At 32.1% G+C, this 18,433-nt stretch overlaps 1 protein-coding gene across 1 annotated transcript in view; it reads left to right on the forward strand.

Moving 5' to 3' along the window:
• Positions 1–1,982: 1,982 nt before the first annotated feature.
• LOC135841616 (T-box transcription factor TBX20-like) overlaps positions 1,983–18,433 on the forward strand; it is a 113,319-nt gene continuing 96,868 nt past the window's right edge. The window contains exon 1 of the mRNA XM_065358651.1: positions 1,983–2,746. Coding sequence (XP_065214723.1) covers positions 2,506–2,746 — 241 coding nt within the window. The 5' untranslated portion in view covers positions 1,983–2,505. The remainder of the gene's footprint in view (positions 2,747–18,433) is intronic.

An 18,433-nucleotide genomic window follows, 5' to 3' on the forward strand; every position in this document is an offset into this window, starting at 1 on the left:
GAAATGAAAGCTCTTGATGACGTCATCTTTGTGACGTCAAAAACTTTGAAGCTCAATTAAATTGTACCATCAGACGGGGTCGCTTTGATAAAAAAAAATGTTTTCTGCTCTGTACAGCGTAGAAAGATGTTTTTGAAAAAATTGCACCACTCAGTGTGTAAAGTACGTCAAAACGCACCAAATGACCTTTTTGTTTTTTGTTTTTTTTGTGCCTCAAAATTGCCCTCAAAGGCCGTATCAAAGTCACCCCCGCGGTGGGGTCACTTTGATAGGGGTACTTTTTTTTTCAAAAAATGATTTCTCATCACCTTTAGACCTACCATACAAAATTTCATCAATTTTGGCCGAGAGGAAGTCATCATATTATTGAAAAAGTGATAAAAGCCCCTGTATTTCCTCAATTTTTTAACAAAATTTTTAGATATTCAATACAATACCTTTGCAACTTATCAAAATGGGATGAAATTTCACACTGAATCCGAAAATGGCATTGATTTTCACTTTAGGCTTAAAACTTAAATTTTTAGCCTCAAAAATGAAAAATTGATAAAATCCCCACTGAGAACAATGGGCCAAGGATCGGAGGCACCTCAACCTAGAAACTTGAAATTTCCGGTGAAAGTTCCCAAGGAGTGTACCTTTAGGATAAGCTATCAGCCAATGTTCTATCACTTACCTGAATATATTAGAACATCAACTTAAGTTGAGTAGTTGAAAATTTTAGAAATGTAGCGTTTTTAGAAAATGTGATAAAAAATGCGGTAAAAAATATTTATTTACAAAATTATCACTGGTACCCTATGAATTCAACATCAATATAACCACTTCGCTCGGAAAAAAATGTAATTCGACGTTTTACTCGCTCCACAGATCAAAACGTGCCGAAAAATAAGTGTTATCAAAGTCACCTCGCGAAATCAAAGCAACCCCGCCTGACGGTAGCTTTTTAAGGCAAAATTTTGAAAATTGAATGTCCAGTGGGCCATCTACACCATAACAGGAGTCTATGGTCAAAATTTCAGTCGTTTTTATCCAGCCATCCAGCCATTTAGCCATGATGCTGTGACAAAGAATTTCAAACTTCGCTTTGTATAATACAGTGGAGTCTTGATAACTCGAAGCTGAAGGGAGAAGGAGTTGACTTCGAGTTATCGGAGTTCGAGTTATAGAGGTTAATTTTGGTATATTTCGAGTTAGCAAAGTTTTGAATTAGATGAGTGTTTTTTTTTTTACTAGAATAAAATGGAAACACGTATTATACCTGGTCGAAAAGATTAAAGTATGGAGTATGGAATGAGCAATGAGATTCAAATTTACAAGTGTTTTCAACTAGAAATTCGAGTTATAGAGGTAAAACGTTGGCAACGTTCGACTTACAGAGGTTTTTCTTGTCTTTTTCAAAAATTTTACTTCGAGTTATCAGAGTTTTTGGACTTTTTACTTCGAGGTAAAGAAGTGAATTTTACATTGAGTCTTATGGAAAGTTGAAGGGAAACAGACTTTGCTTCGAGTTATTGGAGTTTTCAAGTTAACGGAGTTTGAGTTATCGAGACTCCACTGTAGATGAAAAAATTGGATAATAGAAGTATTCATAAAATCGTCAATTTTTCGCGAAATAACAAAAATTTAACATCAATCGATAGGAAATTTCATCGTCTTTAGCTTGAAACTACTTAAAAATTCGCCCGAACCCGCGAACAATCGAAAAAAATGCATTTTTTACACATAAGATTGTATGCGTACATACGTTCTGATAATGTTTACATCCGTTGTGTCGAACCAATATGGCGTATGCGTATACTTCCCTAATCTATGTGGAACTTTAGTCGAAACATTGGCTCGTCTGTTTTTTCCTTCGGTTTTTGTTTGCTCTCACTCACAGCACATTCGGCGGAGGGCAATCGAAAAACGCCTACCACGGACACGCCTCGCGTGAGGAGGTACCTTCGAAGAAAACGTGTATTCGTCCGACAGCGCCAGTGCCACCGCCACCAGCCACCAGCCCGCCACCTTCTCTATCCGCTCGCTCTCGGTTGCCTTTTCTATTACTACTCGTACTAATATTATAGCCTACAACGGATTGATTACCGCAGCCGCCGTCACTGTCGGTAGCGTTTTTCTTATCCTCTTTTTTATTAAAAAAAACAACTCGCGTATTACGTTGTTATGTGTACTGAAATAAACGTGCCGTTTTTACCAGAATCTCAAATTCGCCCTTATTGCTCTTCGTCATCGTCATTTGTCGCCCAAAATCGCGTATAATAAGTATTATACGATTTCAATTCGTCGACCAAAAGCGAGAAATCGCTCGTGATTATCGCGCGCGAATAATTATTATACCTAATATTATCTATACCGGCAATCCGCGTTTTATTTTGCCTTTTTTCGCCTTTCGAAATGTTATGAAACGTGTTTTTTTTCTATATATATTTATTATTTAATTCGTTTTTGTATAATATTGCTGTAATTTCGCGAAACGTTTTTTGTATTCGTAAATTTTCTACAATGTTGATCGGAGGCGCCAGTATGCAAGAACACGAAAGATTATTGGATTCGAAAAAATCGGTGTCTTCGTCGGCCGCCGCAACTGCCACAGCTGCGGCAGCAGCAGCCGCCGCTGTCAAAGTGACCACTGATTTTTCAATCGCAGCTATCATGAATGCAGCCGCTACCAATGATTCGAATGCGAATCGAAGACGTATTTCTTCTTGTTCTTATAATGTGTATAAAGATACCGTCATATCTGGTGAGTTATTGTGATAAGAATCAATCGAATAAGCTTGAGGTGGTGGTCGATTATGTACTTGGCGGGGTATTGAGTTCGAAGGGTGAGAACTGAGGATGTCTAATTGTCTGTATCATGTGTACCTATTCTCATTCTCATAATAATTGTCAAAACCTAACTGAGAGCTACTGCCTATAAAAGTTTGAAAATAAGTGAACCTAGTCTTGAAATAAGTTTTGAGGATGTTCTGTGGTGTGGTTTTCTGAAAGTCCCAATCCTCTGAGGTTTATTTTTGCTCATTATTTGAATCTTTGAGTAGCCCAAGTGATGCATTAAGTATATCTACTTACTCTTGAAGTATAAACATACTAGTACTTACATTTTCTCTTGAATAAACACTTTTTAAAGATTCTGAGGCCTGAAGGGTCCAAATTCAGGAACCATAGAATTTCTCAGAGTTTTAAGGCCCCCTCCCCCAAACACCAGAAAATCGATTTTTCTTCTTATTGTTGAATACTCTTAAATTGATGATACAGAAATGCTAATAAGAAATCACCTAGATATGTATACTTACACAACAAATTAATAGTCATAGTTATACCTAACATTTTTAAAAACATTTAATTCTTCATGGGCTCAAATTCTACTTAGCACATTTTCAAAAATTGTCAGAATTTTCACCTATGCAGAGCAATGCAACTTTTTCAAAAAAAGCAATTTTTTTTTTCAATTGCAGGGATTGGAATTTATTAAACAGCCTTTACTAAATTTGTTCATTTTAAAAAAATGAATAAAAATCTGATGAATGCAAATTAGGTATTTACTCAAGTATTGGATAACTGTATAAAAAATAAAAAATTAGGTACTTACCTACAAATTTCAAAGTTTTTTTTGGCTTTGCTCACTTGCTCAAAGACTTGATACTCTTACCTATTTTTTTCCAACACGTTTTTGAAAAATTGATGGAAAATATTACCTATAGATAGGTAGAGGTACCAAAATACAAATATCATTTTAAAGTTTTCAAACCACAATTTTTAAAAATTGACATTTTTTGATAAATGGCACAATTTTGATTCAAACGCTTCCATTTTTCAATATTTCTTGGAAAATAAGGATAGAGAGCCAAGAGAGGATATTTGAGTATAGAATGAAACGCTGCCATTTTCTCAGTTGACCTCCCCCCCCCCCCATCATTGTTCAAACTCTGGGCCCTTGTCAAAGTTGTTTTCCTGGCCCCAAAAATATCGCCTACCTGCAGCCTCTTTTGGTCCTTTGTACTATCTACTAATAAATGGTCCACGTTTATCAACCCCTTTAGTGCTTGGGAGAAGTTCAACAGATAAATTATTTAAGAATTTTTGTGAGAAAACTTGTAACTTACTAAACAATTTCATTAAGTATTGTGTTATAGTTGAGCAAAATTTTGAATTCGAATGATCGCTCATTTTGGAAATTCAGGTTTCTTCTCAATTTTATACAAATGATTGCCTAGGGTTGATTTCCAAAATTAAATTTGAAGATGTACACGGAAAAGAGAAAGCCAAATTGATGTGCCTAAATTTGCTATCAAATTTTATCAACTGCAGAAAATTCGTCATACTTATTTCACCTATTAATTTGCCTGCTAAACCAGACCCTCAAGTCAAGTATCAGAACTGAAATTGTTTTTGTGCAGCATCAGAGTTTTCCAACAGAAAACAATTTTCATTTAAGAAGACTCCTGTGCTTGTATAGAAAATACTTACATCAATTTGAATTTTCCATCTTTTTCACGATTTCTTTTTGGAATTTGATTTTTTTCAAATAGTGATTTTTCTCCTTCAAATTCCAAAAAAAATTGATGAATTTTCCAAAATTTTTGCGCTATTTTTTCTTGCACAAAATTTTATTTTATTCGATGCAAAATACCTACTACATTTCTGTTAATTCTCAAACATTTCCAAAAAATCAAATTTTCGCAATTTTTTTGTTTTTTTTTTAAATTTAAATTCTAAAATGGAATTTAAGCAAAATTGGAAACTAATGGCGTTATCTTACCCCATTTTATTCTAATTTTGTCGCGATGTGAAAAATTTCCTCTTTTGAGCTGTCGAAGAAATCGAAAAATGGGAATAAAAATTCTCTGTTTTGAACTTTTGAAGCACCGAGTTTTCCTATTACAGATCTTATAAGAATATTAATCAAAAATCGAAACCCTGACGTTATCTTACCCCATTTTATTCCTATTTTGTTGTCATGTGAAAATTTTGATTTTTGAGCTGTCGAAGAAATCGAAAAATGGGAAGGAAATTCTGTGTTTTGAAGCATTGCATTTTTCTAATGCTGATATTTTAAGAATAATTATTCTTTACCTATATACGTATCCAATTTCGAGAAACACAATCGAAAAAATATTCAGTTGATAATCCTTTGCATAAAATATGAACGAGTGATCCACCAAATTTTCAATTTTTTTTTTCAAATATCACAATCTGGTTGTGAACTTTTCTCAGATGTTAAAGGGCCAAGATGAAAAAACAAAAAAACGAATGCTGAATTTTTCAAACTTTCGATGTTCAATCCAAAGTTATTTCATATCACATTTTTTTTTTTTAAAACGCGTTAATTTTTGAAATTTTATACCAATTAATCTTTTTAATTTTATTCACATTAAAGACAACCAGATATTTATTCAAGTATATGAGGGAATAACTATAGATCTAGATCCAAGATGTGACCACTTTTGAAGATCAGGGCACAGGGCTTAGTTCAAGTATTACCTATCCGCTCTAAGCGAACTTTTCTTTGCCAGCCACTCCCCTTCCTTCCCCTACAGAAAAATTATCTCGTACAGCAGCAAAATTTGTGAATCAAACGATGAAAATTGAAAAAAAATCCAATGATGAACTCTCTTTCCACTTTTCAAAACATTTCACAAAAAATGTTCAAAATGTTATTTCTATTTTGGGATAAAATTTCGGATTTGAAAAAAAAAACCAAAACGAGAAATTGAGAACATTTGATTCGAGAAAAGATTTTGAGGTTGAAAAATAAGCACCTAATTAAAGATACTATGAAGAAAAGTGAATTGAGTACCTATTGAAAATTTTGAAGCAAAATCTATAGGCAAATGTCTCATTTTTTGAAAAATCAAAACAAAAATTTTTATCTCAGAATTTCATTTTTTTAATTTAGAAGAATTCAAAATATAGCCTAGGTTTTTATAATAGATAAATCAAAATTTGATAGAATCGAATGATGTAAACAAACCATCCTTGATGAACTTTCAAATTCACTGCTGATCGTGTTCAGCTCTATTTTTATATTTCTCTGGTTGAAAAGGTGCATACATTTCATTTTGGTTCTTTTTATGGGTATATAAAGTCTGAAAATCTGCCGAAGGAGCCTCCAAAATGGCTTGACTAAAATTAAGTATCATCATAATCGATTCGAAAGATCAAGAAAAATGACGCGAAAGCTAGATTTCAATTTTATCCAAATTTGATCCTTTTCACAACAAATTGGCTTCTGATGGGTTAATGTTTCAATGATCTTGGACAATTTTTCATCAACTTGCCAACTTGATGATATAAAAAATGCTGATAGATACCTAGCAACCTTTTTGAAGTTGAAGAAACTCCAGGCTTCATGTCACGAAATCAGCTTCAAAAAATACAAATTCGATTTCGTTCATTCTTTATAAGGAGCATAGGTACCTAAGTAACAGGAAGAGCCAGAAAAATTGACTTTTTATTTGGATATTGTATACTGAAATGAATACCAGATAGTTTACACTACTTATACAGATTCCTATTCAGATCTTTCCTTCAACACATCCGAGAAATCATCTCTTACACGTATATTTTTCTACATACATAACCATGCACAGCAAATTACCAAGAATACCTATACTACAATGTCCGAGGTCGAGCGAATTTGTACCTAATTGTTATCTGAGAATCGTCAATCCATTGTGTTCCTATAAAAGATGTAACACATCTACTATATTCGTGTGGTATTTTTATTCTCAAGAGACCAAAAATAGGTATTATAAGGTAACATGATGACAAACGGTCAATATTTTGACTAAAGAATTCCACGCACCTTTCGCCTTTTTCGATTATTGTTGTATCCATTTCATACCTATCTCTACCTACCATATACAAGTGTATAGAATAAATTGATCGAATGATTATACAGTGACAGAGTTTTGTCTCAAATCCGGCCAAACTGTCAGTCGAACGAAAAAAAAAATACATGTAGCCTAATAATAAAAATTTCAACCATCAATTCTCAGTAGGTGTTAAGACATAAATTATATTTTATCACAAAACCACATCTTTTCAGTTTATAGGAAGGAAAAAAAAAAGAAACACGCGAAATGGCATGTCGAAAATCCTGGCTTATTATTTTTTAATCAATAGTAGACCTTATTGAGAATAGCTTTTGTATTATAACGTTATATTAGGTATAGGTGAAATATGTCTTTTTATTTTTCTTTCATTTATTTATTTTTTTTGGTGCGTTCTCGGTGAAAATGTTTAATTATTCGGACTATACATAGGTACTGACTTGTTCGTGATGTAGGTAGTGAAGGGTTGAAAGGAAAAAAAACACCAACATTGTGAGTCCGCGATGAAAGGCGGTTCAGGAAGTACCTATAGATTGTAATCAAGCTATGAAATATTAAATTGTTGCGATGTTTAAGATCGATTAGATTTTCCTACGTGGAAGACGGGCAAACGTGTGAGAAAATTATCGTCGCGTGAAAATTAAATTATAAATTTGCCAGCTTTCTACCAGCATTACCTACCTACGAAGTTTTTGGCTCAATAGGTTCATATTTTCGTAATCTAGATTCAGTTTTTTTTTTTTTTTTTTTGGATGTGTAATGATGATGTTTTCAAGGTTTGTAAGTAGTATAGGAAAAATAGGGGTTTTATTGCAATTTTTGTGAGTATAAATTCACAATCACGAGTTTATCGAAGCTCGACTCATTTATAGAAATTTAACGTATATGAAGAGATGATTTCATACAAAGTTTGAGATGATTGAACCTATAACCAAATAAATAGATCAGTTCCCAAAGCAAAATATTTTTTGGAAAAATATACCTTAGCCTATACCTACCTAGGTAGGTACGAATATCTAATTTTAAATCTAAAAGTTCATGGAACTTGTCAGCAACTTGAATACCTGTTTATGAGTTTAAACCAAAGTAGTTCATTTTTTTTGAACGAACTTGCGAACGAAATTGAGAACTTTGAATTGAACTGAACATCCAATGATGAACTCTTGTTCACTTTTCAAAGAATTTCACCAAAAAAAATGTTCAAAATGTTATACCTATCTGAGTATTTTGAGATCAAATTTCAGATCTGTAAAAAATAACCAAAAAGATAATCGAGAAATTTGAACTGAGAGAAGATTTTGAAGTTGAAAAAATAGGTACCATACTTAGGTAAGTACTTGAAGACAATAATGTGAAGAAAAGTGAACTTCGAATAAACGAAGTTCGTAAACTGAACTTTGAATTGAAGCTGAATTTTAAAGCAGAATTTACAAATTTTGTCTCATTTTTTTAAAAATTAGTAGGTAGAAAATTAAATGCCCGAGCAGAGCAAGCGTCAAATTTCGAAGAAATGTTATTTTTTTGCCATCCAAAAATTGGCATCTTTCAAACTTTTAATTATAAAAGAAAAAAACTTGAAAAGTTCAGTTTTTTAAATTAATATCAACTAATTTGATTCAATTCTGGATTATTTTTGGTCACCTATGATAATTTTTTGGATGATGTATGGAAATTTAATTACCTGAGGTGTAAAAATCGTGTGCTTGAATTAAATAATAGATAAATTTCCAAAGGATTTAAATTTATGAAACAGTAGCTAAGTAATAAATTAAAAAAAAAAATACTTTAACAATGTCCTGGTCCTAAAAATCTACGACGATTAGGTATTATTTTGCACTGATCTTTTGTGAATCGAACCTTTCAAGGAAGAATGAGCCTGCTCATTTCAGATGTCTTTAAATTTCTTCAATTTTTGGCAAATTTTTAAAATGTTTGATCAAAGCTATGTTAGTGAGCAAAGCTATTACGACCAATCTGAAAAAATTCCTATAAATAATCAAAATAATTTTACAAGAGAACCTCTCGAGGTGTCTGCCTCCGATTCAAACCGTGGACAATGATTCTGAATTTCAGCTTCCCACCTTAATTTTTGGATTTTTAACGAATTTTCAAAAACACAAATTTAACTAATTCAGTCAATTTATGTTTAAAAAAAAAAAATGAAAATTTATTCAGACAAATTGATGAAAATCAATCCAACACCTCACCTCCTTATCTAAATTTCCCAATTTCGGATCATTCAACGCAAATTTTCGATTTCTCCAGTATTTTGAAATGGCTTCAGAATGGCTAGAAACTTAGATATTTGGATTCAGAGGGTTGACTGTAGCTCTACAAACACTAAAATAATGATATATGCGGATTTCAAAAATTTTTTTGTGAACAAGAAATTTTTGATTTTGCTACTTTTTTTCTGGTAAAGATTCTGGTAAAAAAAGTAATAGAGGTGTCAGCTTAAAAATCAGCTCAAATGTTGATAAAATCGTCGTTATAAGCACAGGTCGAGTATTAGCCACAACTTGGTTTTTTACTGCGCAAGTTAATCGTCCTCTGGAGATGTTTAAAAATTCTGGTGAAATCTAAAATCACGCTGGAGGCTTCAAAATGCCTCAAAAGTAGGCATGAAATTTGGATGGGGGAGGAGGGGGTGATATCAGTTTCAGGACTAATTTTCATCATTTTTGCTAAATAAATATATGTATAATTTGGAAAAAACAACAACAACAACAACAACATAAACTGCCAGAATTAGTGAAAGAAATTTGTGGATTTTTAAAAATTATCCAAAAATCGAAAAATCAACTTAGGAAGCTGAAATTTTGGTTATGGGGGTTTCAGATCGTTCTCTTTCCAAAAATCGAAGTCCCGTTCAAATCGGAGGCGAACATCTCGAGTTTTTAGAGCATAAAAATACACTCTCTATAAAAAGTGTAAATTTTTAGGCATTTATTTGAAATTTTTCACACAACACTCAGAATCATCAATACGCCAGAGAAACGGTTTTTGGATCCTGTAATTCGAATCCTCTTTTCAAAACATCCACATCGCGAATCATTCTCGAATGCAGAATGAATCACACAGCTCAGCATTCAGAAAAGGATCTAGATCACAAATCAGGATCTCAGAAAAGAAACCAGATCCTGGACTCGTAATCCATTTCCTTCCTTCATCGAATCGTGAACAAACATCATAAGCTTACGTTTTTTTTCCCATACATAAACTGAATGCCTACAGATTAACACCTCAAGGTTCACCTCATCACCATTGAAAATCACACCATCACGAAAAATTCCCATCATCCCTTAATCATCATTAAAATGAAAATTTTTCAAAGCACTAAAAATTATTCAAACACTGACAGCATTTTCAGAAGCGTTAAGTTGTCGACGAAAATTACCACACAATTGCTACTTCACTCATCATCGCCGCTCTAATGAGAGAATCATCAAACGTGAACTTACACCTAGAGCATTTCTTAATGATACCTACCAGTCGAATGATTATAATCACATTTCCACCATTCAAAAGTCAACTCGAATAAATGACCATGAATTACTCTTACGTGTTGTAACGTTGGTAATACTTTTTTCATTTTCAACTTTTCCAAGTATACAAGGTCCATCTTTTAGAGCGGTTTAAGCTCATAGAAATTTTTTTAAATGTAGGCACAAGAGTCAAATTTCATCGCAACAAATGAAGTTTCATTGCTTTTGAACACACCACGGTTGGAAAATTAGTACATTAAAAATTTAAATAAACACTCGTCGTTTTAGTTTTAAAATAAGTAGGCATCTTTTATGTAAATTTTTTTCAATACCAACCTGGATTTTTAAAACACCTTTTCGCGATCTGATTTTACGACATTTTTTTTTTCCATTTCAATGTGTGTGTCTTTTATAATGTACCTAATAATCATCACCCAAAAGAAATCATATTGCATTACACTTTATATAAGGGATGCAATTAATTTAATACTCGCAAATGTCAAATTTTAGGTAAGCCCACAAAGTTGTGAACATATTATTCATTAAAATATATCTGTGTACATAAAAGAAGAAACATTCTAACACATCTCGTATACATTTACTTATTCATATAACATAATAAAAATTTTGATACCAGATATCATCGACGTTGATTATAAATTAAATAAAATATTCCGGCGAAATTACAAATTAACTCATAATCCTGTCTGAAATTTATCGTCAATATATTTCATAGTCGCTATAGCTATGTGGGTTTGCTTTTACTCCGCTTTGCTGATGCTGTTCATTGACAACATCTTTCCAAAAAAAAAACCTCATCGCACACCGATCGTAAAATTTTTCAACATTCGGTTCTTTCATATATATTTTAATACTGAAATATTAAATGGATTATGGTGGGTCGCGTTTTCTTTCTTTGATTTTTTTTTCAAACACGTTTTAATAGAATTAATTCCGAGCGTATTCGAATTATACTTAAAAGCATCCGCATGTCGACTTTGTTGTGCCTTTCCCCCCTCTTCTTATATCATAATGCACCCCCTTACATTTAATGGTACTGCAGAGAAAAGCTGCATCGCACGACCATAGTAAGCAATAAAGATGCGCACGTGTGAATAATTGCAACATTCTCGATATTATTGTCTCATTAATGGAGTTGTCTTAACCTATAAGAATAACAACTTGGAAATGTTCTCTAATTAAGATACACTCATCCTGATCGTGGTGGGTGCTCAGCTCAGTAGGTACCTACAACTTCGAAGCTCGATTAAAATTTAACTCGTTTAACCTAAAATTAGAAATGTTTTAATAATCGCGCATCCAGCTAAATAAATTTTTAACCATCTGTGTCGTCAAACGTTATTATTAATGCATCAAAATACATAAACGCGAATAATTACTTACGCGTAGAACTGAACTTAATTTATGGTCTCGAAAATAAGCTACCGGTCTTTTTCGTGACTAGGATGTGATTTTAGGTATATTTTACCTAAATTTAAAATCATCCGTTTTAAATTCATTAATGAAAGGGTATATACCTACTTTACCTACCTGTTTTGTTAATAATGATATAGGTATTTTTTTTATTCCTTTTCATTATCTTATTTATATGTGGATTGGAATTAGCCAGACTAATTATCCCATTTTTGTGTATAGTCAACTAACCATAAATACAGACTTATTATTAAGTTGGGTAGTTACCTACTTGGTGAATATGCGCATTTGTTTTTAATTGGTGATGAAAATTTGGATGAGCTTTGGGCGTTCGTTGAATAAATAATATTCTTATAAAAGAAAGAGGACTGATGAAGAAAAAGAATCAATTTTACATACCTATAATTTTTTTAAAAATGAAATTAAGCTATCAATTTTTGTGTAACTTGAAAAGAGAAATATTTCTGAATTTTGATTTTTGACCGTATAAGAAGTAAGGTAGCCTATTTCCCACATAGCACCAACGAGATCATCAGTAACCTTGACAAAAGTATTGACATGATTTTACAGGGGTAAAAATTGTAAACAATTGTAACATTAGTTGGTCAAAAAAAGTCGATTAGAGTAAGTTCACAATAACTTGTAGGTAAGCAAAAATTAACATTATATTTTTGAAATGTAGTATACCTATGCTACCAATAAAACGTTTCATGGAAGGAATCATCATTGTTTTTTGAATTTTTGAAGTGGTCCATATTAGAGACCAAAAATTGACTTTTCAAATTTCAACTCTTTAGGAAAAAATTCATTAAACTCGCCTAGAATTTGCTCTTATTGTCTGTATTAATTAGACATCTGTTAATATTACATATTTTATTCATAAGGTAACTACGAGGAGTGTCTGGAAAGTCAGGTCAGGTATCTACACAAAATTCCAAATAATCGACAAATGTATTTTATGAAAAAGTGATACATATACTTACACCCTAAAATATAGACTTTCTACTATTTCTCAACTGAATCACTTCCCCACTTTGACCCATTTTTCCCACCGTGTTTTCAATTTCAAAATTCCCTCTTCAAAAACCTGTACACGCTGATTTCAGACAAATTCCATGACCACTGTCTGCAGCTCCTCATCACAATCAAATTTCTGACCACTCAGGTGTTGCTTTAGAGGATCCAGATTTCATCTCCAGTTATGATTTGCTCCAAAAAATTATCCTTATGTGCCAAATATTGAAGATGTCTTTGCATGCATTTGAGCTGTCAGCGCTTATGATTGGCCATTAGCTGTTTAGGTGCAATTTCGCACAAATTTTTCAAAATTTCAAGTCATCTTGCCCAATTTTATGAACTACAGACTTCAAAGTACCTACCTACTTCATTGCCAATTTCTCGGATTTTGATTTGGCTATCAGCATAAATGAGTTGTTCAATGTGGTTACTTCATCTCTAAATTTTTATCTCAATTACAGTGACCATGACATAGAGGTCTTATGAGTATCGATATTTATTAATACAGTAAAAATCGCTTATTGTTATAACGGTTAATGTTATAAATCACTTTATGTTATTAAAATCGTCCAGTCTCGATCTATTATATCTCATTACATTGAAATTCCATCGGTTATTGTAATTGGAGCATTGAATAATGTTATAATTTTTAAGTGATTTTTAACCGTTTTTCACATTTTTATGTAATTTTAAAATGTTTTTAACATTTTTTCACCCAGTTTTTGCCTATTTTTTTTGAAATGTCAGATTTTTTTCTGATTGACATCACTTTTTGATACTTTTTTCATAACTTTTTGAGGTTTCAACCTATTTTCAACACTTTTTTCTCACAATTTTTGCAAAATTTTAGTTCAATGACTACACATTTAATGAAAAATTGACCATATAAAAATTGTTGGAAAAAAATCACTTTTTTGTTCAATTGGTTTGTGTTATAAGTCGCTTAATGTTATTAAAATGGGCTGGGACAAACGTTATAACATTAAGCGATTTTTACTATAATATCGATACTTTGCAGTATCGAAAGGTATCGATACCCAGGGCTTGCAAACTGAAACCAAAACCCCCAAAAACTGATTAAAATTGCTCAAAACTGAAACCAGGAGTGTTATTCTCCCACAACTGAAGCTGAACCTGAAACAGGGAGCGTTATTTTCTCAAATTCAAAACCAAAACCGAGAGCTAACTGATTTTAAACTGAATTGGTTTTGGAATGTTTCAGGTAATTAGCCTAATTAATACTGCATTTTTGGTAAAAATAAAGTAAACACTGATGCTAAAGGTGAAAACTAAAAAACTTGAAAAATTTGGCACTGCCAAAGTGTCACTTTCTAGTCACATACACAAAGTATTTGAAAAAGTGATAACTTTCTTGGCCTTCTTCCCTCTAAAAAATGGAGAAAAAAGGAAAAAACTAAAACCAAAACCGATTCCTTTGAAATCAAAATCTTTAACCAAAACTGGAACAAGAGAGATGATAGGTATGTATTTTAAAAAACCAAAACCTTTACTTTTTCAAAAAACATAAAACCGAAACCAAAACTGAGAGTGATATCTACTTATTGGGTTTTCAAGCCCTGTAGATACCAATTTGTAGTACTGAAAATCGCTCAAAAATAAGACCTCTAGATACCATGACATTCAAAAACAAAAATATGACACATAATACAGGGTGCCCAGAAATATCGCGTACCCCGAGAAAGTTTTCTGCTATTAAATATTTTGGTTGGTCACAGTAAATGATAATAATGATAGCACATGATTGCTTGTTGGACTGATATGATAACATTCCACCAATCATATGCATCCATTTCACGTTGCCAACCTAACTATATTCTCAATGAAAATCTTTCTTTGGGGTTCACGATATTTTTGCGCACCCTGTAGCCTACTTTACCTACTTTTTGAATACCTACAAAAGTAGTTGAAGACATCATTTTTATAACAATTTAGAACCACCCTCACTTCTCTGGCCTCTGGAAGCATTTTTTCACCCTCACAATTCGAAAATTGTGCACACTGAATCTGCATCTCGTCTTCAAATGTTGATACTTACCCACATATTCTTTTCTACAGACGACAATCCGTTTAACACGCTTCGTCTAACACGTGAATTCGACTGTAACACGAATTTTTTTCCTCGGGTACCTTGAAACACACTATGTTTCTATTGAACGTTTTCCGAAAACCTTTTCTCATTGGATTTTACGACTGCTGTATTGATTTCGGTATTTCGGTTTTTTAACAGTTTACTTTGTTCTTTCGGCTTGGAGTTATTCGCCTTCCTTATGCGGACATAGTGTGTTTCTTTTTGAAATGTTACCTAATCGATGTAGGTATACTGCAAAGAGCAATGAAGCATTTCGTATAGTCTTTAACCTTATGGTTATTTGTGCATTTGTTGAGACGTGCTGGGTTTTTCTTATGTATGCATCTGTTCGAATGAGGTCTTAGTTGCCCTATATTCGTTCCAAAATGGAAAAAATTTGAAGTGAAAATCCTGAAACATGAGAAAATAGGTAGTTTGTAGTCGAGGAAAAACTCTCAAATGTGTCAATTTTGTTGATACTCTCCCAAATCCTCTATTGTATGCTTATGCCTAGTTTTTAAACATTCTATTGTTGAAATCATATAATTTATTCAACTAAAATATCGAACAATTTCCTAAAACGTAATCAGAAAACAAAAAGTAAAAGCATTTAATTTTTTCTTATAAATTATAACTTACCTATGTACCACACAGCAGCTAATTAATAATTAGGTACCTACCAAAAAATTATATTTTCGCACGATTCGCAATTATTTTTGTACCTACACTGTAGTTACATGGTATACAATACACACACTTACATTTGGCTATTCTACTATTCGAAAATATACGAGTAAAATTCGTTTTTATCTGTCGATGAAATAAGTTTAATAACTCGAGTTAATTTTACATGAAATGAATTTCTTTTATTATCGAGTTTGTGAATGTACCTACTACGACTTACGAGTATATTTTCCTCAGCACCGAATGCATTTCACAATTTAATTATTAGAATTGGTTACGCCTCCAGTCACGTTCTGGGATTATAATTATCCTTATCAAGTAATGATTTTTCTGGAAGCAGTTATAGTTTTATTTCGTGTTCGTATCACCTTTGAGGTATTTACTTTTAGGTATATACCTACACGTAGTTATCTACCCTTAAAAGTACAGTTAGGTGAATATAGGTTGCGTAGATTGATTTTATTTTTGGATAATGAAAAATGGAAATTAATTGTAAAATTATCTTGGTGTCAAAAATTTAAATAACTTACCATAAACTCAAAAACAGAAGTGATACGAAAACAATTACATATATTAGGATGAGGACAAAAAATCAGGTCGTCAACTTTTTGACTCACCATCAGCAAACAGGAAAATCATGGGGCTAAATTTTGAAAAATCCAAACTCAAAAATCACAATTTTCAAATGAGAAATTTGAGCTCTAAAAATACATTTTTAGACTTTGATCGACCTTGATCAATATTTTGGCCAACTTGAGTAAATTTGCACAATTTTAGTCAACGTTGGCGAATATTTTTTCTAATTTTTATCAACTTTTCTGACTTATATGACTGCTGTCAATCATCTTTCAGAGACGACTTTGGGGAAGAGTTTGGTCAGTTTGGTTAATTTTGATCAATTTTATTAGTCAACTCTTGCCAATATCTGATGACTTGAATCAGTTTCGATCAAATTTTTGAATAGCTTTGTTCGACTCTGACTGACTTTTTCTCCAACTTTGATCAGTTTTCAAAAACTTTAGGCAGCTTTGGATAACTTTGACTAACTTTGAACATTTTTATAGCAATTTTAACCAAAATGACATCAAAATTGGCCAACTTTTTGACTCTTACTAACTTTTGAGTTTTGATAACTCGAATTAAATTTGAACAATTTTTTGAAGAAACTTTCTTCGATTTTGACTGTTTCCTTCTCCATATTTGATCAGGTTTAGACAACTTTAGTTTAAATTTGACAATTTTTCATCAAATTTTACCAATTTTTTTTCAATTTTAATCAACATTTTTGCAAACCTTAAACCTTTGTCAATTTTAACAAACTTTAGTCAGCTTTGGCAAACTCTGGATGGCTTGTTCAAGTCTGAGCAAAACTTGTGCAAACCCTCATTATCCATTTTAGACTAAATTTCGCCGAAAAAATTATTTTAAATGGTCCGAATTAAATTCTAAGATAACGTTTACTTATAGTTAGTTCAAATTGCAATCAATTGTATTTGTGAGGGTCGAGGCCACTCCATCAATTTTGAGGAACAATTTTTCAAAATCTGTTCCTCTGACCAACTCAAATTCATTAATTATTCATAAATTATTTTTCTTAAAGAGTTGGTAAGGAAAAAAAGGAGAACGTTCCTGGATTCAGAAAAACAAAAAAGATTTTTGGAAACGGTTTTTTTCCAAGTAAACATTAGTAATTTATGGTGGTGTTTGAAGAAAATAAAGAAAAATAAAGACTCGAAAAATGTGTCTGTAAATTCAAAAGTGCAGAGATAAATTTTCATTTAAAAAAATGTGCAGAGACGGATTTTGAAAAAGTGTAGATATTAATTTCTTAAATATATTTTTAGTAAACAAATCAATACTTTTTGAATAGTTCATCATCAGTCTGTTCTAAGTTGATGTTTGAAAAAAAAAAAAAAATGAAAAATGCTACTGGATTTACTTAATAGAGAGAAAATACCTGAATTTCATCTGCTCAAAATAGATTTTTCGATTTTTGGCGAATTTTTGAAAATTTAAATGTTATAATTTCTGGCCATTCTGGAGCCCCCAACGTAGTTTTAATTTCTCCAGAATTTTAAAATGTCTCCTGAAGGCTTGGAAATAAATTTTGGCAAGTATGAAAATCGATTTAAAAAATTAACACTTTTATGTTCGTTGAGAAATTTTTGAAGTTTGCACGAAAACAAGTACCTTGTCTAACCCCCCCCCCATCCAAATTTTGTCATTTCTTGCTATTTTGAAGTTTCCAGCGCTATTTTCGATTTCTCTAGAATTCAAAAATTTCTCCAGAAAGCGTGGACATTTTTTTAGCTGTCCAAATTGATTTTCTTAAAATTCTGAAAATATCGAAAATCGCGCTGGAGGTTCCAGAATGCCCAGAAATGGTGAAATTTTGTTGAAAGGTGTTAATATAATTAGTTTCAGGACTCATTTCTCGCATGTTTCAATTTTGAATTTTCAAAAATTCGCCAAGAATCAAAAAACGAATTTGGTTGCTGAAATTTTGATTATGAGAGTTTCAGTCCATGCTTTTTCCAAAAATCACGGTCCTGTTCAAATCTGAGACGGACTTTTTGAGAGATTCTCGTGTAATTTTCAAAAGAGAAACTTTTTGGATTTGAATTTTTTAAGAAATTTGTGACTTAGCAATCGTAATGAAAGTATAGTTATTGTACGAGTTACATTATAATTAAATATTTCTTCTGCTCAATCATCAAAAGAAGAGTAGGTACCTACCTTTAGCTTCGCATGAATATTGAAACTATTTTAATTAGGTACCTATGTGACTGGAAACCCAATTCATTTTTAAATTATAGTTAGTTCAATTAAAAATTAGGACCTATATAGGGAACTCTTCTCAATATAGGTAGATAGGTGTAAACAAT

This window comes from Planococcus citri, chromosome 3, assembly GCF_950023065.1.
Source record: "Planococcus citri chromosome 3, ihPlaCitr1.1, whole genome shotgun sequence".
In the NCBI taxonomy this organism is placed as follows: Eukaryota; Metazoa; Arthropoda; class Insecta; order Hemiptera; family Pseudococcidae; genus Planococcus; species Planococcus citri.